The sequence below is a fragment of the Panthera pardus genome, unplaced genomic scaffold (assembly GCF_024362965.1).
Source record: "Panthera pardus isolate Hobbes unplaced genomic scaffold, ASM2436296v1 HiC_scaffold_24, whole genome shotgun sequence".
Taxonomy (NCBI): domain Eukaryota; kingdom Metazoa; phylum Chordata; class Mammalia; order Carnivora; family Felidae; genus Panthera; species Panthera pardus.
The window spans coordinates 26,616,563-26,636,801 of record NW_026526810.1 but is presented as its reverse complement, the minus strand read 5'-3'; the positions used below and the strand labels follow the sequence as shown (position 1 = coordinate 26,636,801).

Genomic DNA, 20,239 nt, shown 5'->3' with positions numbered 1-20,239 from the left:
GAAATAATTTCACATCATTTTCACTTTTTTTTTCAATGTTTATTTCTTTATTTTGAGAGAGAGAGAGTGCTCGTGCACGAGTTGGGGAGCAGGGAGAGAGAGGATAAGAGAGAATCCCAAGCAGGCTCTGCACTGTCAGCAAAGAGCCCAACATGAGGCTCAATCCATGAACCATGAGATCATGACCTGAGCCAAAATCAAGACGCTTAACTGACTGAGCCAACAAGGTGCCCCCGTTTTCATTTTTGAAAGCTAGTGTCACAAGGTACAAAACTCTGAGTTAGCTTTATTTTATTATAACACTCAAAACATGTCAGGCCACTGTCTTTTTTTTTTTTTTTTTTTTTTTAATTTTTTTATTTTATTTTATTTTTGGGACAGAGAGAGACAGAGCATGAACGGGGGAGGGTCAGAGAGAGAGGGAGACACAGAATCGGAAACAGGCTCCAGGCTCCGAGCCATCAGCCCAGAGCCTGACGCGGGGCTCGAACTCACGGACCGCGAGATCGTGACCTGGCTGAAGCCGGACGCTTAACCGACTGCGCCACCCAGGCGCCCCAGGCCACTGTCTTTTGACTTCCATCATTTCTGTTGAGAAGCCAGTTGTCAGTTTTTTTCACTGCTGCTTTAGCAGTGCTTTTATTTTTTCCTTTCAGACTGCTTTTAAGGAATTTTTTTTTCCTTTCATTTGGAAAAGTGTCCATCTGGTGTGGCTTCCTTTGTATTTATCCCGCTTTAGGTTAAAAATGGTTCATGAACCTGTGACTTGATGTCTTGGCCATTATCTCTTAAAATGTTGCTTTTTCCTTATTCTCTTTCCTTTCTTCCTGGACTCCAATTACCCACATTTAAGAACCTTTCATCTTTTCCTAGATGTTTCTCGTGTTTATCTTTGTATTTCCCCCTTCTTTTTTGCTCTCTGCACTTATAGATTTCTACTGACCTATCTTTTAGTTCACCAATCTTCTCTTCTCCTATGACCAATATGCTGTTGAGCCCATCTTTTGAGTTTATAATTCCAATTGCATTTTTTACTTTTAGAATCTCCATTTGCCTCTTTTTTAAATGTATATTTCAGATTTTGATAAAAAATAAATTTTCTTTTTATCTATATTTCAACATATTTGATAAAAAAGGTTTTTAAGTCCAGGTCTGAAAATTCAGTAACTGGGTCATCTATGAGTCTACTGACATTGTCTATGTGTTTTTTTCTCTGTCTCATTTCTTAATATCTGTTATTATATATAGATAAAATATAAACGTTGGATGATGTTATGTCTCTTTGGAGAGGGTTCACCCTATTCTCTCTGATGGGTAGCCAAATTAAGGAACAGATCATCTTAATCTAATCAAAGAATGCCTTAAAGCTCGTCTTCAGCTTTTATAACGTCCAGCCTATTAATGACTCACTCCCTTTCTGAGAGTACAGCTCTTCAGAGGTCTCAGTGCAAGTGTAGGACATTCAGTAGGGCCCCTCTCTGAAGGTGGATCACAGAACTCCAATTTTTTTTCCTTAACAGTGTGAAATTGCAGAGAACTCTGATCTTTTTTCCAGTTTAGCTTTTTAGCCTTTTACCCCATATAGCTTAAGAATTCAGAGAATGTCTTGAGGGAAAAACCTCTGAGTTTAAGGGTTACACCTGGATCATGCATGATCCTGGCAATCCCAAATTCCAACTTTTGCCTCCATTGCCCTATGAGATTCCTAAAAGTTGTGCTGACTTCTCTGACTCTTAAATGTGGTCCTCTGCTTGAAATTGTGGTTTCTTGTTCTACAGCAAAAATTGACAAATTCCTACTAGGAGAAAAACATCTCACAGACACAGATTCACTAACATGCAATTATCTTCTCTCTAGGATCGACATTCCAACAAAGTCCAACTTTCCTGGGCAGCTAGCTCTCTGATGTGCAGCAACACTTTTTTCAGTTATTCTCAGCATGGGTAATAGTCTGTCACAAGCTATTTAAGCTCAAAGCAAATGTCTCACCTTCATTGGATTTTAAGCCTTGAATAAAATTTCTCCTTGTACACCTTGCCATGATTTGTCTACTAATTTGGAACAGATGCAAATACTGTACCTGGGTTGTAAACAATACACACACATTTATATTACAGTTCAGATTTGTATAGTATTGTTACAGCTGTCCATATGTGACTAATAAGTAAAAAAAATGTGATTATATAGCAAAAAAGCCTGAAATCTATCAAAAATCATTGCTTCCTTTAAAATAAAGTGTCAAAGTACATGTTTAATACCTTTTAGATCTCTGTGTATCCAAGCTGAATTATGTAAAAACACCAACTGGGCTGGTGAATCTTGCTGTTAATGTTAAAATCTTTAGCTATAGCCTACCACTTTCAAGACAATTTCTAGTAAGAGTTATGAGCATTTAATGAAGTGGAAAACCTTTAAAAGCAGTGTTTTAATAAACTGTCAGTTGTGAAACCAGTTTTATAGCTCTCCCAAATAGTAAAGGTAAATATAGTTCCAGGAAAATCAATCCAATTATATACCTATCCCTATATATATATGTATGCTGGATCATGACATAAAGTGTATTTCTGTGAGTTGTGATCAAAAAGTCTGAAAACCACTCCTCTATAAAACCATTGAAGAGGACTTGCTTTCTTTCATGAGGTAGAAAAGACCAATATATCTGTTATTTACTACTCATAGGTGATAATTTCTTACCTTTTTAGAGCACTTGGCTGTGGTTTTCAGACAGCATTTCTTATGGCAAGCATATTTACATACTGAAAAACAGATTAAGAATGCAGTATTTTTAAAAGCCTGTACGTCAATGACAAGAACTGAAAAAGTTTACAACTTTAGGGGGGCCTGGTGGCTCAGTCGGTTGGGCAACCATCTTCGGCTCAGGTCATGATCTCGCAATTTGTGAGTTCGAGCCCCGCATTGGGCTCTGTGCTGACAGCTCAGAGCCTGGAGCCTACTTTGGATTCTGTGTCTCCTCCCTCTCTCTAACCTTTCCCTGCTCACACTCTGTGTCTGTCTCTCAATAATAAATAAACATAAAAAAAATTTTTAAAAAAAGTTTACAACTTTGTTTTAGACATAAATATTTTCTTTAAATTTGAGGCTGCTATAATATCATATATATGTTTCATATGGTATTAGAATGGGGGAGGGGAAGGGGAAAAAAAAAGTTAGAGAGGGAGGAAGCCAAACCGTAAGAGACTCTTAAAAACTGAGAATAAACTGAGGGTTGATAGGGGGTGGGAGGGAGGGGAAAGTGGGTGATGGGCATTGAGGAGGGCAGCTGTTGGAATGAGCACTGGGTGTTGTACAGAAACCAATTTGACAATAAATTTCATATAAAAAAAAACAATAAAAAAGCATTTTAACCCATTCTATTTAGAAAAGTGAAGCTGAAAAACATGCCTAAAATTTCTAACTACTGCCTATGAAAAAGCTTTTAATCTTTCATCACTGCCTACTCCTCCTCCCTGCACCTGCCATATTCCTACAGAATATTTTCTATCTTTCTGACCTGACTCACAAATTAGTCTTTATGCTCTCCTAATATATCTGGCTCTGCAATCTATTAAAGTGTCAAAAATACCTATTAAGAATCATTCCAAGGAGGAAGAAACGTATTACCACCAAAGACTCCTGCTGAAATGAAAGTACGTTGGGTAGCACATTAAGATCTAAGAAAGGCTTTATTTATTTACTATCTTAGAAAGTCCAGAATAGAGCTCTGAGGAACCAGAATATAAACAATATCAGTTGTGACTGAGAAAAAAGATAAAGAAAAGTTTCAGAGGAAAAATTATTCCCTGGAGCAGCAGAGAAAAGGGTTGTTAGGCAATTGGTAGTGGGAAGAAGCAGTGAGAGAATACTGAAAACATACCTGACCGGTGTCACTTTGCTACACCAGTTCTACCCCTTGATATCAACACCTAAGTATTCTTTTTGAGCTTCTAAAACATAACTTGTGAGGTTTTCAAGACCGAGATCAAATAGGGGAGGCTATCTCATTGTGCAGGTGAAACCACCAGTATAATCACAAAGTCAGTTAATTCTATTTAGAAATCAAACCAAGCCCACCCAAGTCATAAAAAGCAGATTTTTTTCCATTTTCAGTTTTAAAACACAGAGACATTTATACCAAACCTACTGGACTCAGACTAACATCAAACAGTCAAGTTAATGGCAAACTACTTCCTATTTTGTTCTTACTGTAATTTTTTTAGATTATCAATAATAAAACAAAAAGAAACCATTGTTGATGACAGAACAAATGAACATATCTAATAATGGTGATTCCACAATGGTGACCATGACTTTCATCCTTGTCCTACTGGACACAGCCCTTCCTAATACTTCAGTCATTCAATTCCAGGCCACTAGGAAACAAAACCTCCAAGAATTACTGAAAGCACCACAGTAGACGTATGGCATGACAGGAAAAGAATCTGAAGGTACTCTGTAAGCCAGAACCCAGAACCAAGGTGACCTATAAAAAATCTCTATTCACATTCACAGACTTATATATTCTGATGAGATTACAGTAGAGGGGCTCCTGGGCAGCTCAGCCGGTAAAGCATCTGACTCTTTTTTTTTTTTAATTTTTTTTTTTAAATGTTTATTTATTTTTGAGACAGAGAGAGACAGAGCATGAATGGGGGAGGGGCAGAGAGAGAGGGAGACACAGAATCGGAAGCAGGCTCCAGGCTCTGAGCCATCAGCCCAGAGCCTGACGCGGGGCTCAAACTCACGAACTGTGAGATCGTGACCTGAGCTGAAGTCGGATGCTCAACCGACTGAGCCACCCAGGCGCCCCCTGACTCTTGATTTCAGCTCAGATCATGATCTCACAGTTCATGAGATCAAGCTTCACACTGGGCTCTGCACTGACAGCATGGACCCTGCTTGGAATTCTCTCTCTCCCTCTGTCTCTGCTCCTCCCCTGCATGCTCACGCTCTCTCTCCCTCTCTCTCAAAATAAACTTTTTTTTTTTTTAAGAACATTACAGAGGTGCCTGGGTGGCTCAGTTGGTTAAGCATCTGACTCTTGATTTCAGCTCAGGTAGGATCTCACAGTTTGTGAGTTTGAGCCCCGTGCTGGGCTCTCTGCTGACAGTGCAGAGCCTGTTTGGGATTCTCTCTCTCTCTCTCTCTCTCTCTCTCTCTCTCTCTCTCTCTCTCCTTCTCTGCAACTTACCCATCAGCTCTCTCTCTCTCAAAATAAATAAACTTTCACACACAAAAAAAGTTTAACAAAGAAGATTACAAGTAGAAAAAAAGTACTTTTTTGGTTATAGCCTAATAATATTTGCATTAATTCATCCATCCATCTATAGGTCCATCTACCTAACAAATATTTATCAAAATTTGTAATACCAGAACTGATCTGGTATTAAGTTTCAAGTGATCTGGTATTAAGAAACAATTAAGTTTCCTGACCTTATATGTCTTTCTAGTGGGACAGCCTGACAAACAAGAAAATAAGTACTTAATATAACCTTGGGTGGTGATAAGTGCTATGAAGACTATTAAGCTGAGGAAGGAGACAGAGAATTAAGGGACAAAAAATTAGGGGACAGAGTGGCATTCAGATAGGACAGTAAGGAAAGAGCTCTCTAAGAGGTAACATTTGAGTGAAGACATAGATTAACTGAAATAGTAAGTCATACTAACGTCTGGGAGAAGAGTATTTCAGATAAAGTAAGCTGCAAGTACAATGACCAAACAACACCAAAATATCTGGTTTGGCAACAGGGAGTAGGTGAAAGAGTACAGTGAAATGAGGTTAAAGAATCAGGAAGTGTGAATTACTCCTTTATGTTAAAAAAAAAAATGTAAGTAAACTTAGGAAATAGAAATATCAAGGGGTCAAAAAAAATTCTCAAAGATCACTCATATTGGCTAAATAAAAGTACTATAATTTCTGAGGGTAATTGTCTTCCCTCAGAAGAGCTCTTCCTCTTTGAAGAAACTCACAAATTGGTTCCTCAGGCTACTAAATGTAGATAAAAAGTTTCTGGAAGAGTGGCTTTCAATGTGAGTCCTGACAGCAGGGCCCAGACCCTTCTTAGCCACAAGTTTAAAGTGGGACCCCTGAGAACCTAGAGAAGTCAGTTCAGGTCTCTGTACTTTATTTTGCACTTCAAAGAACGGATAGATGGGTGTCTGACAAAGTACATGTGTTCTGCCACATGTGACAAGATTATATAGCAAAAATGAGGTTCATGGTGAAATGTTTGGAATTACTGTAGTAAAGCTAGATGGATTCCTTTAAAAAAAAAAAAGATCACTCATACTTACATTTGCAAACAGAGGCTCGGTCCATTATCCATATCAAGGAAGAACAGTACTCACAGTATGTAGGGATGCTATACTGGGTGGCCTTAAAGATGTGACCATTGTGCTCTTCTACCTGAATAAAAAAAAAAAATACATAGCATTTATGTTAAAGCCAACATAACAAATGCTGTCCTAACATAGTCAGCCAATGGGAAATCCTTCAATCCCTTGTTAAGTCTTCAATGGGCATTTACTCCAGGAGTAAATATGATCTTCTGAGAAACTAAATAAAGGCAATATATGTGGTCCCTACTTTCAAAAAGCTAACAATCTATTAGAGAAACAAGATCAACTTGTATGAAAACAGAAAGGAATGCTACAAACATACAAGAGCTGTTTTGCATGACTCTGAATCAGCATTTTAAATTATAAAAATCAGTGGTCCTAGACAAACAAAAATTAAAGGACTTCATGACCACTAAACCAGCCCTGCAAGAAATTTTACGGGGAACTCTCTGAGGGGAGAAAAGACAAGAGGGGGGAAAAAAAAAAAAGACCAAAAGCAACGAAGACTAGAAAGGACCAGAGATCACCACCAGAAACTCCAACTCTACAAGAAAACATATTGGCAACAAATTTGTATCTCTCAGTACTCTCTCTAAACGTCAGTGGACTAAATGCTCCAATCAAAAGACACAGTGTAACAGATGGATAAGAAAATAAGACCCATCTATATGCTGTTTACAAGAGACCCAGTTTAGACCTAAAGACACCTTCAAATTGAAAGTAAGTGGATGGAGAACCATCTATCATACTAACGGTCAACAAAAGAAAGCTGAAGTAGCCATACTTACATCAGACAATCTAGACCTTAAAATAAAGACTTTAACAAGAGATGAAGAAGGGCATTATATCATAATTAAGGAGTCTATCCACCAAGAAGATCTAACAGTTGTAAACATTTATGTTCCAAATGTGGAAGCACCTAAATAAAATCAATTAATCACCAACATAAAGAAACTCATTGATAGTAATACTAAAATAGTAGAGGACTTCAACACCCCACTTACAACAATGGACAGATCATCTAAATAGGAAATAATGGCTTTGAATGACACACTGGAGCAGATGGATTTAACAGATATACTCTAAACATTTCACCCTAAAGCAGCAGAATATACATTCTTCTCCAGTGCACATGGAACGTTCTCCAGAATAGATCACATACTGGGACACAAATCAGCCCTCAATAAGTACAAAAAGATCGAGACCATACCATGCATATTCTCATACCACAACACTGTGAAACTCAAAATCAATCACAAAAAAAAATTTGGAAAGATAACAAATACTTGGAGACTAAAAAACATCCTACTAAAGAATGAATGGGCTAACCAAGAAGTTAAAGAAGAAATTAAAAAGTACATGGAAGCCAATGAAAATGACAATACCACAGCCCAAAACCTCTGGGACGCAGCAAAGACAGTCATAAGAGGGAATATAGATAGCAATCCAGGCCTCCCTAAAGAAGGAAGAAAGGTCTCAGATACACAACCTAAACTTACACCTTAAAGAGACGGAAAAAGGAGAGCAAATAAAAACCCAAACCAGCATTAGACAGGAAATAATAAAGATTAGAGCAGAAATCAATGCTATAGAAACCAAAAAAAAAAAAAAGTAGAACAGATTAATGAAACCAGAAGCTGGTTCTTTGAAAGAATTAACAAAATTGATAAACCACTAGCCAGTTTGAGCAAAAAGAAAAAGGGAAGGACCCAAATAAAATCAAGAATGAAAGAGGAGAGATCAATAAAAACAATAATAAGAGAATATTATGAGCAATTATATGCCAATAAAATGGGCAATCTGGAAGAAATGAACAAATCCCTAGAAACATATAAACTATCAAAACTGAAACAAGAAGTAACAGAAAATTTGAACAGACCCATAACCAGTAAAGAAATCAAATTAGTAATCAAAAATCTCCCAAAAAACAAGAGTCCAGGGCCAGATGGCTTTTCAGAGGAACTCTATCAAACATTTAAGAAAGAGTTAACACCTATTCTCTTGAAGATGTATCAAAAAATAGAAATGGAAGGAAAACTTCCAAACTCTTTCTATGAAGCCAGCATTACCTTGATGCAAAACCAGACAACGACCCCACTAAAAAGGAGAACTATAGACCAATTTCCCTGATGAACATGGATGCAAAAATCCTCAACATTAGCCAACCAACAATACATTAAAAAAATTTTTCACCACAACCAAGTGGGATTTATACCTGGGATGCAGGGCTGGTTCAATATCCGCAAAACAATCAATGTGATTCATCACATAGATAAAAGAAAAGACAAGAGGGGCACCTGGGTGGTTCAGTCGGATAAGCGTCCAACTTCAGCTCAGGTCTGATCTCATCGTTCATGAGTTGGAGGCCTGCATTGGGCTCTGTGTTGACAGCTCGGAGCCCGGAGCCCGCATCAGATTCTATGTCTCCCTCTCTCTCTCTGACGCTCTCCCACTCACACACACACACATACACACACTCTCTCTCTCTCAAAAATAAACATAGAAAGAAAGAAAGAAAGAAAGAAAGAAAGAAAGAAAGAAAGAAAGAAAGAAAGAAAGAAAGAAAGAAAGAAAGAAAGAAAGAAAGAAAGAAAGAACAGACGGACAAGAACCACATGATCCTCTCAATAGATGCAGAGAAAGCATTTGACAAAATACAGCATCCTTTCTTGATAAAAATCCTCAATAAAGTAGGGACAGAAGGATCATACCTGAAGATCATAAAAGCCATATATGGAAGACTCAACACTAACATCATCCTCAATTGGGAAAAACTGAGAGCTTTCCCCCTAAGGTCAGGAATAAGACAGGGATGTCCACTCTCACCACTGTTATTCAACATAGTATTGGAAGTCCTAGCCTCAGCAATCAGACAACACAAAGAAATAAAAGGCATCCAAATTGGCCAGGAGGAAGTCAAACTTTCACTCTTCACAGATGACATGATACTCTATGTGGAAAACCCAAAAGATTCCGCCAAAAAACTGTGAGAACTGATCCATGAGTTCAGCAAAGTTGCAGGATATAAAATCAATGCACAGAAATCAGTTGCCTTCCTATACGCCAATCGATCCCATTTACAGTTGGACCAAAAACCATAAAATACCTAAGAATAAATCTATCTAAAGAGGTGAAAAATCTATACACTGAAAACTACAGAAAGCTTATGAAAAAAATTGAAGAAGACATAAAAAAAAAATGGAAAAAGATTCCATGCTCTTGGATAGGAAGAACAAATAGTGTTAAAATGTCAATACCACCCAAAGTAATCTACATATTCAATGCAATACCTATCAAAATAACACCAGCATTCTTCACAGAGCTAGAACAAACAAGCCTAACATTTGTATGGAACCACAAAAGACCCCGAATAGCCAAAGCAATCTTGAAAAAGAAAACGAAAGCAGGAGGTATCCCACCCAGACTTCAAGCTGTATTACAAAGCTGTAATCATCAAGACAGTATGGGACTGGCACAAAAACAGACACTCAGATCAATGGAACAGAATAGAGAACCCAGAAATGGACTCACAAATGTATGGCCAACTAATCTCTGACAAAGCAGGAAAGAATATCCAATGGAACCAAGACAGTCTCCCAGCAAGTGGTGCTAGGAAAACCGGACAGCAACATGCAGAAGAATGAACCTGGACCACTTTCTTACACCATACACAAAAATAAATTCAAATTGGATGAAAGACCTCAATATAAGACAGGAAGCCATCAAAATCCTCGAGAAGAAAGCAGGCAAAAACCTCTTTGACCTTGGCCGCAGCAACTTCTTACTCAACACATCTCCAGAGGCAAGGGAAACAAAAGCAAAAATGAACTACTGAGACCTCATCAAAATAAAGGAGCTTCTGCACAGCGAAGAAAACAATCAGCAAAACTAAAAGGCAACCAATGGAATGGTTGCAGATATTTGCAAACGGCATAGCAGATAAAGGATTTAGTATCCAAAATCTACAGGGAATTTATCAAACTCAGCACCTCAAAAATAAATAATCAAGTGAAGAAATGGGCAAAAGACAGGAATAGACACTTCTCCAAAGAAGACATTCAGATGGCCCACCAACACATGAAAAAATGCTCAACATCACTCATCAGGGAAATACAGATCAAAACCACAATGAGATACCACCTGACACCTATCAGAATGGCTAACATTAACAACTCAGGCAACAAAAGATGTTGGTGAGGATGCGGAGAAAGAGGATCTCTTTTGCATTGCTGGTGGGAATGCAAACCGGTGCAGCCACTCTGGAAAACAGTATGGAGGTTCCTCAAAAAATTAAAAATAGAACTACCCTATGACCCAGCAATTGCACTACTAGGTACTTATCCAAGGGATACAGGTATGCTGTTTCGAAGAGGCACATGCACTGCAATGTTTATAGCAGCACTATCAACAATAGCCAAAGTATGGAAAGAGCCCAAATGTCCATCGATGGATGAATGGAAAGAGAAGATGTGGTGGCTCAGTCTTTTGAACGTCTGACTTCAGCTCAGGTTATGATATCACGGTTCATGGGTTCGAGCCCCACATCGGATTCTGTGCTGACAGCTCAGAGCCTGGAGCCTGCTTCAGATTCTGTCTCCATCTCCCTCTGCCCCTCCACTGCTCACTCTCTCTCTCAAAAATAAACAAACATTAAAAAAAATTTTTTTTACAATGTGGGGGGTGTGTGTAGATACACACACACACATATATATGTATATGTATATGTATACACACATATACATATATATAATGGAGTATTACTTGGCAATCAAAAAGAATGAAATCTTGCCATTTGCAACTACGTGGATGGAACTAGAGGGTATTATGCTAAGTGAAATTAGTCAGTCAGAGAAAGACAAACATCGTATGACTTCACTCACATGAGGACTTTAAGACACAGAATAGATGAACACAGGGATGGGAAGGAAAAATAATATAAAAACAGGTAGGGGGACAAAACATAAGAGACTCTTAAATATACAGAACAAACAGAGGGTTGGTGGAGGGATTGTGGGAGGGGGGGATGGGATAAATTGGTAAGGTTATTAAGGAATCTATTCCTGAAATCATTGTTGCACTATATGCTAACTAACTAGGATGTAAATTAAAAAATAAAAGCAAATAATAAAATAAATAAATGGGTATCTGTAAATATTAAACAAAAAGAAGGAATGTTCTATAATCATTCAAAATCTAATTGCTAAAATTCAGGGAAGCACAACTGAATCGTAGTTTAATTCAGAAAGCTTGTATGTTAGTAACTATATTTATTCCATCTCAAGAAATAATATGTTAACCAAAGATGGTTACTCTGCATGAAGTCTATAACAGGGGCACCTGGGTGACTCAGTCGGTTAAGCATCAGACTTCAGCTCAGGTCATGATCTCACGTTTCACAAGTTTGAGCCCCATGTTGGGCTCTGTGCTGACAGCTCAGAGCCTGGAGCCTGCTTTGGATTCTGTGTGTGTCTCTCTCTCTGGCCCCCCGCCCCCCACCCCACACTCTGTCTCTCTCTCAAAAACAAATTTGAAAACTAAAAATAAATAAATAAAAATTTAAAAAAACAAACAAACAAACAAAAAGTTTGGGAAGATGGTGGAGTAGGAAGGCTCTGAGCTCATCCTGTCCCACATTTACATCTACGTTATCACCCACATTCAGGTCAATAAACAGAGAGTGAACTGAAGACAAGCAGAACAAACTCCACAACAAGATACACAGAAGAAACTGCATCTGAAAGGTTAGGAAAGTCAGAAAAGTGGAGGGAGGCTGCCTGCAGTAGGGAAAGAGCTACCCGTGCAGAGAGGGCAAAGAAATGGGCCCTCACACCAAGGCAGCTCACATGGTGAAGAATAATCCCCATAACATTTGGTTTTAAAACCCAGGAGGAGTTGAATTCAGTGAGTTTGGAAAACCAGTGGGACTTGCAGCCTGGAGTGGTTTTTTTTTTTTTTTTTTTTTTTTTTTTTAATGCTTATTTATTATTTTGAGAGAGAGAAAGATAGAGATAGACAGACAGAATGTGAGTGGGGGAGGAGCAGAGAGACAGGGAGACACAGAATCCAAAGCAGGCTTCAGGCTCTGAGCTGTCAGCACAGAGCCTGATGTGGGGCTCGAACCCACGAATCATGAGACCATGACCTGAGGTGAAGTCAGGCACTCAAACGACTGAACCACCCAGGCACCCCATCAGCCTGGATCTTTAAAAGTCACCTGACTCAAATGATGGTGGGAATCCAAAGTGATTGCAGCTACTCTGGAAAACAGTATGGAGGTTCCTCAAAAAATTAAAAATAGGGGCGCCTGGGTGGTTCAGTTGGTTAAGCGTCCGGCTTTGGCTCAGGTCATGATCTCACGGTTTATGTATTCGACCCCCATGTCACGCTCTGTGCTGGCAGCTCAGAGCCTGGAGCTTGCTTCGGATTCTGTGTCTCCCCCTCTCTCTGCGACCCCCCCCCCCCCGCCGTGCTCATGCGCTGTCTGTCTCTCAATAATAAATAAACATTGAACAAAAATGTTTTAATTAAAATTAGAACTGGGGCACCTGGGTGGCTCAGTCAGTTGAGCGTCCAACTTCGGCTAAGGTCATGATCTCGCAGTTTATGAGTTTGAGCCCTGCGTCCGGCTCTGTGCTGACAGCTCGGAGCCTGCAGCCTGCTTCGAATTCTGTGTCTCCCTCTCTCTCTGCCCCACTCTCTCCCACTCATACTCTGTTTCTCAAAAATAAATAAATGTTAAAGAAAAAAAATAGAGGGCGCCTGGGTGGCTCAGTCGGTTGAGCGGCTGACTTCGGCTCGGGTCATGATCTCACAGTCCGTGAGTTCGAGCCCGCGTCAGGCTCTGTGCTGACAGCTCAGAGCCTGGAGCCTGTTTCAGATTCTGTGTCTCCCTCTCTCTGACCCTCCCCCATTCATGCTCTGTTTCTCTCTGTCTCAAAAATAAATAAACGTTAAAAAAAAAAAAAAACCTAACCTATGACCCAGCAATTGCACTACTAGGCATTTATCCAAGGGATACAGATGTGCTGTTTCAAAGGGACACATGCACCCCCATGTTTATAGCAGCACTATCAACAATAGCCAACGTATGGAAAGAGCCCAAATGTCCATGGATAGATGAATGGACAAAGAAGATGTTGTGTGTGTGTGTGTACACACACACACAATGGAGTCGGCAATCAAAAGGAATGAAATCTTGCCATTTGCAACTATGTGGATGGAACTAGAGGGTATTACGCTAAGCGAAATTAGAGAAAGACAAATACCATATGACTTTACTCATATGAGGACTTTAAGGTACAAAACAGATGAACATAAGGGAAGGGAAGGAAAACTAATATAAAAACAGGGAGAGGGACAAAACAGAAGAGACTCTTAAATATGGAGAACAAACAGAGGGTTAGTGGAGGGGTTGTGGGAGGGGGAATGGGTTAAATGGGGAAGGGGCATTAAGGAATCTACTCCTGAAATCATTGTTGTACTATATGCTAATTAACTTGGATGTAAATTAAAAAAAAAAAAAGTCAGCTGACTCAGCAAAGGGTGAGCTGGGAGGGCAACTGATAGCTGAGATACTATCCCTTAAAGAGATAGTAACCTGCACAGAGAGGACATAAAAATAGCAGTTTACACAATACTGGGGGGCAAATGGGAGCTAGATAAATTAAAGCTGATTTTGGAGTGAGCTGGGGGACTTCTATGAAAACAAGGGAGCTGGCAGTCACCATTTTTCTCCCCTGGCCCCCGGCACAAACACAGAGCCACCTACAGGATGAGGAGCTGTACACCCAGACACTTGCAGCCTTGGCCCAGGGCTCAGGGCACATTTCCTTAAAGCTGCATGCTCCCCACCCACCCACCAGGTGTGCTGCTGCTACCATACACTGCACCCAACAGCAGCATTCAGCCATGCACCCCCAGCCACCATCCAGCATCAGGCCCAACCACACCAGCCACAGTGCACTGCCACACCAGGCCTCATGTCCCCAGCCATTGCAGCCATTTCATGGCTCCATCATAAAACTAGTGGCCCAATGCCAATTTTGCTAACAATGCATCCTGCATCAATGGACAAATCATCTACACAAAATCAAGAAGGAAACAATGGCTTGGAACGATACACTGGAACAGATGGATTTCACAGATATAGTCAGAATATTTCATCTTAAATCAGCTGAAAAACACACTCTTTTCAAGCACACATGGAAAATTCTCTGGAATAGATCACATATTAGCCCACAAAATCAGCCTGAACAAATCCAAAATATCAAAGTCATACCATGCATCTTTTCTGACCACAACGCTATGAAACTAGAAGTCAACCACAAGAAAAACTCTGGAAAGACCAAATATGTGGAGGTTAAATAACATGCTACTAAACAACAAATCAGTCACCCAGAAAATAAAAGAAGAAATTAATAGAACAGATGAATGAAACCAGGAGCTGGTTCTCCAAAAAAAAATCAAGAAAACTGATAAGCCTCTAGCCAGACTTATTAAGAAAAAAAGAGAGAGAGAGAGAAAGGACTCAAATAAAATCACAAATGAGACAGGAGAAAAAACAACTGACACCACAGATATACACAGAGAATATTATGAAAAATTATATGCCAACAAATTGGACAACCTAGAAAAAAATGGATAAATTCCTAGAAACATATCACCTAACAAAAATGAAATAGGAAGAAATAGAAAATTTGAACAGACTGATTACTAGCAAAGAAATTGAATCAGTAATGAAAAAATTCCCAACAAACAAAGTCTAGGACCAGATGGCTTCACAGGTGAACTCTACCAAACATTTAAATAAGAGTTCATACCTATTCTTCCCAAACTATTCCAAAAAATAGAAAAGGGAAGAAAACCTCCCAATTCATTCTATGAGGCCAGCATTCTCTAATAAACATAAATGCAAAAATCCTCAACAAAGTACAGGCAAACCAAATCCAACAATACATTAAAAAAAATCACCCATCACAATCAAGTGGGATTTGTTCCTGGGTTGAAAAGATGGTTCAATATTCACAAATCCATCAACGTGATACATCCCATCAATGAGAGAAAGGAAAAAAACCACATGATCATGTCTATAGATGCAGAAAAGCATTTGACAAGTACAACATCCACTCATGAGATAGACCCTCAACAAAGTAGATTTAGAGGGTACATACCTCAACATAATAAATAAAGGCCACATATGAAAAACCCATAGCTAGCATCATATTTAGTTTTTCCCCCTAAGATCAGGAACAAGACAAGGATGTCCATTCTAACCACTTTTATTCAACATAGTACTACAAGTCCTAGCCATAGCATTCAGACAACAAAAAGATATAAATGGTATCTAAATTGGTAAGGAAGAAGGAAAACATTCACTGTTCACAGACACATGATATTATGTATGGAAAAACCTTAAAGACTCCACCAAAAAACTGCTAGAACTGACAAATAAATTCAGTGAAGTTGCAGGACACAAAATCAATGTACAGAAATCTGTTGCATTTCTATACACCAGTAATGAAGCAGCAAAAAGAGAAATTAAGAAAGCAATCCCATTTACAATTGCACCAAAAATAGTAAGACACCTAACTAACAACATGAAAGACCCCATACTCCAAAAACTATAAAACACCAATGAAAGAAATGGAATAGAAGATGACACAAAGAAATAGATTACAAGCACAAATATTGTTAAAATGTGTGTACTACCCAAAGCAATCTACTACACATTTAATGCAATCCTTATCAAAATACCAACAGCATTTTTCAGAGGTAGAATATACAATCCTAAATTTGTATGGAACCACAAAAGACCCCAAATAGCCAAAGTAATCTTGAAAAAGAAAAGCAAATCTGGAGGCACCACTCTTTCAGACTTCAAGTTATATTACCAAGCTGTAATAATCAAAACAGTATGGTACCGGCACAAAAAGAGACACACAGATCAATGGAACAGAACAGAAAATCCAGAAATAGACCCAAAAATATATGGTAAATTAATTTCTGACAAAGTAGGAAAGAATATCCAATGAGAAAAGGGAAGTCTCTTCAACAAATAATGTTGGGAAAACTGGACAGCTATATGCAAAAGAATGAAACTCGACCACTTTCTTACACCACACATCACTAAAAACAAACTCAAAATGGATCAAACTCTAAATGTGAAATCTAAAATCATAAAAGTCCTAGAAGAGAACAAGGGCAGTAAGGTCTCTGACATCAGCCATAGCAACATTTTTCTGGATGTCTCCTGAAGTGAAACAAAAGCAAAAATATACTGGGATTACATTGAAATACAAAGCTTCTGCACAGTAAACAATCAACAAAACTAAAAGGTAACCTAAGGAATGAGAAGAGATATTTGCAAATAACATATCTGATAAAAGATTAGTATCCAAAATATATAAAGAACTTACAAAGCTAAACACCCAAAAAACAAATAATTGAGTTAAAAAATTAGAAGAAATAAACACATTTTTCCAGAGGACATACAGATGGCTAACAGACAGACACATGGAAAGATGACCATCACTCATCGTCAGTGAAGTATAAATCAAAACTACAGTGAGGTATCACCTCACACCTGTCAAAATGGCTAAAATTAACAACACCACAGGAAACAACAGGAGTTGGTGAAGGATGTAAAGAAAGGGAATCCTTTTTTACACTGTTGGTGGGAATGAAAAACTGGTGCAGCTACTCTAGAAAACAGTATGGAGCTTCCTCAGAAAGTTAAAAATATAACTGCCCAGGGTGCCTGGGTGGCTTAGTCAGTTGGGAAGCTGGCTCTTGATTTCGGCTTAGGTCATGATCTCACACCGTGTGAGATCTGCGATTGCAGCATGGGGCCTGCTTTGGATCCATCCTCTGTCTCCCTCTCTCTTTCCCTCCCTCTCCCCTTTCTCTCTCTCTCTCTCTCTCTCTCAAAAATAAATAAATGTTTAAAAATTAAAAAAAAAATAGAGCTGCTCTATGATCCAGCAATTACACTACTAGGTATTTACCCAAAGAATACAAAAATACTAATCGAAAGGGATACGTGCACCCCAATGTCTATAGCAGCATTATCAACCAATAGCCAAATTAGGGAAAGAGCCCAAATATCCATCAATTTATGAATGGATAAACAAGCTGTGGCATGTATATATTCAATAGGTATTATTTAGCCACAAAAATGAATGAAATATTGCCACTTGCAATGATATGGATGGAGCTAGAGAGTATTATGCCAAGTAAAATAAGTCAGTCAGAGAAAGACGACTACCATATGATTTCATTCATATGTGGAATTTAAAAACAAATGAACACAGAAGAAAAAAATAGAGAGGCAAACCAAGAAATAGACTCTTAACTATAGAGAACAAACTGATGGTTACTGGATGGGGAAAGGGTGGTAACTGGATTAAATTGGGGATGGGGTTAAGTATACTTGTAATGAGCACTGGCTATTGTATGTTAAGTGTTGAATTGCTACATTGTACACCTGAAACTAATGTAACACTGTGTGTTAATGTACTGGAATTAAAATAAAAACTTAGTCAAAGTAAGAGAAAAGCCTTCAAGACTTTAGAGTCTTGTATATCATGTGTATATGGGGGTATACATGTACATATATTTGATAACATAAAAAGTAATTTAAAAAATTTGATATGTGTATAAACAGATCAATGAATAAAAAGAGAAAGTTCAAAATTAAACCCAAATACATTTGGAATGAAGTATATTACAAAAGTGATATTTCAAATCATTGCAAAAGAAATGCATCATTGAATACAGTTCAGAGAATTGACATGCTTTTAAAAATAAATCAGACTTTGATCCCTACCTTATTCAAGACTAAAATAAATCCCAGATGATTAAAAATTTTTATAGGAAACAAATGAAACAATAAATGTATGAGCAAAAGGCAAGGGAAAAGTGAAAAATTATTTGTAATAATTATATAATTATTTGTCTAAGAAAGATAAAAACCTCAAACATAAAATAACTGGTGAGGGGTGCCTGGGTGGCTCGGTCAGTTAAGCTTCTGACTTTGGCTCAGGTCATGAGCTCATGATTCATGAGTTTGAGCTCCACATGGGGCTCTGTGCTGACAGCTCAGAGCCTGGAGCCTGCTTCAGATTCTGTGCTGCCTTCTCTATCTGCCCCTCCCCTGCTCATGCTCTGTCTCTCTCTCTCTCAAAAGTAAATAAAAACATTTAAACCATTTTTTAAAATCTGGTGAATTTGTATTTCCATAATAAACAAATCAACTATAAATAAAGTAAAAAGATAATTCCAGTCAGAATATCCTAAAAAAGGAAGGGGAATAATATATACATTTAATTTTTTATGTCTATTAATTGATTGACTGACTGATTTTGAGAGAGACTTCCAGCGGAGGACAGGCAGAGCGCAAGGGAGACAGAGAATCCCAGGCACGCTCTACTCAGCATGGGGCTCAATCCAACAACTGAGAGATCATGACCTGAGCTGCTATCAAGAGTCAGAGGATTAACTGAGCCACCCAGGTGCCCCTAAGGAAAAAGGACCGGGAAAGAAGTTTCCTTTATAATGAATATCATTTTAAATTACGTTATGAATTTCTCAAATATAAAAACTAGTTAAAAATTTTAGAGATTATGCTGGCAAACAGAACTAGACCAAGAGTATCATTGATGATGACTGGCAACACTGCCTGTTACTAAAATATATGGCAGGGAAGGCTGTACAAACTTTCAGTTATAAAATAATTTATTATTTATTTAAACTTAAAGTTACAAAATAATTAAATCAGGAGGATGTAATGTACAGTATGATAGCTACAGTTAATAAGAGATACATTATACAAATTAAGAACATGAGCAATGGCAAAATATGCTGAAATGACTTTGAGAATGTCTTTTGAATTAGAAGTAGTTATATTTGTAAAACCCTTAAGAGTCCTCAGTTGTTTGTTTTTGTTTTTGTTTTTTTAGAAATGAGGGGAAGTTAAACAGCTCCTATGTCTGAGAAGAGGTATTTGTACCTTTCATGAGTAAACATTTTCACTTTTCTGCCATTTTAGGAAACCACCACCAATAGCAAGTCACAGAATTCAAGACACATTTGCCATTGTAAATTTTTGTAAAGACATAAATGATAACCCCTTAGGCAACTGATAAACATTCCTTACATATATCCACAGAAATACTGTAAAATATACTTCAGACTACTAAAAATTATTTCTTGCTAACATAAGAAACAGATTATAACTTACTAAATCAGTTTCTTTTTTCCTTCTTTTCTTTCTTTCTGTTTTTGGCACCTGATGGGAGAGAAATACAGAAACTGTAATATCAACAAAGACAAACATACTTTCTTGCTTCTGTGCAAATGCTGAGATTTTTGCTCACAGGTAATAGAGCAAGCAGCTCTTTGTTCTTCAAGACAAAGTGTGCAGTGCTAGTAAGCAAATGTGAGAAAACTTTTAAATTTAGTAAAACACAGGGGCGCCTGGGTGGCTTAGTCGGTTAAGCGTCCGACTTCGGCTCAGGTCACGATCTCGCGGTCCTTGAGTTCGAGCCCCCGTCAGGCTCTGGGCTGATGGCTCAGAGCCTGGAGCCTGTTTCCGATTCTGTGTCTCCCTCTCTCTCTGCCCCTCCCCCGTTCATGCTCTGTCTCTCTCTGTCTCAAAAATAAATAAACGTTAAAAAAAAAAAAAATTAAAAAAATAAATAAATAAATTTAGTAAAACACAGTGCTCATAAAAACAACAGAATAAAAGGACACTTTAGGGATTCTTGTCTTATTAAACATTAGTTCTGTCCAGAAGCCACTCCATATTAATTTAAATAATTTTATTTTAATCATTAACTGAATGATTATTAACTTTTAAGATTGTACTTTCCATATTTTGTCTCTAAAAAACTCTCCATCTCAGAGT

The 20,239-nt window shown here is 38.1% G+C and overlaps 1 protein-coding gene across 14 annotated transcripts in view; it reads right to left on the bottom strand.

Moving 5' to 3' along the window:
• The window catches only part of MYO9A (myosin IXA), a 282,783-nt gene that overhangs the window by 59,192 nt on the left and 203,352 nt on the right, over positions 1 to 20,239 (bottom strand). For all 14 annotated transcript variants that reach the window (XM_053888877.1, XM_053888879.1, XM_053888875.1 and 11 more), the window contains 3 exons: positions 19,574 to 19,621; positions 6,292 to 6,403; positions 2,695 to 2,756 (listed from right to left, as the gene is read on the bottom strand). In XM_053888877.1, the coding sequence (XP_053744852.1) occupies positions 2,695 to 2,756; positions 6,292 to 6,403; positions 19,574 to 19,621 (222 nt within the window). The remainder of the gene's footprint in view (positions 1 to 2,694; positions 2,757 to 6,291; positions 6,404 to 19,573; positions 19,622 to 20,239) is intronic.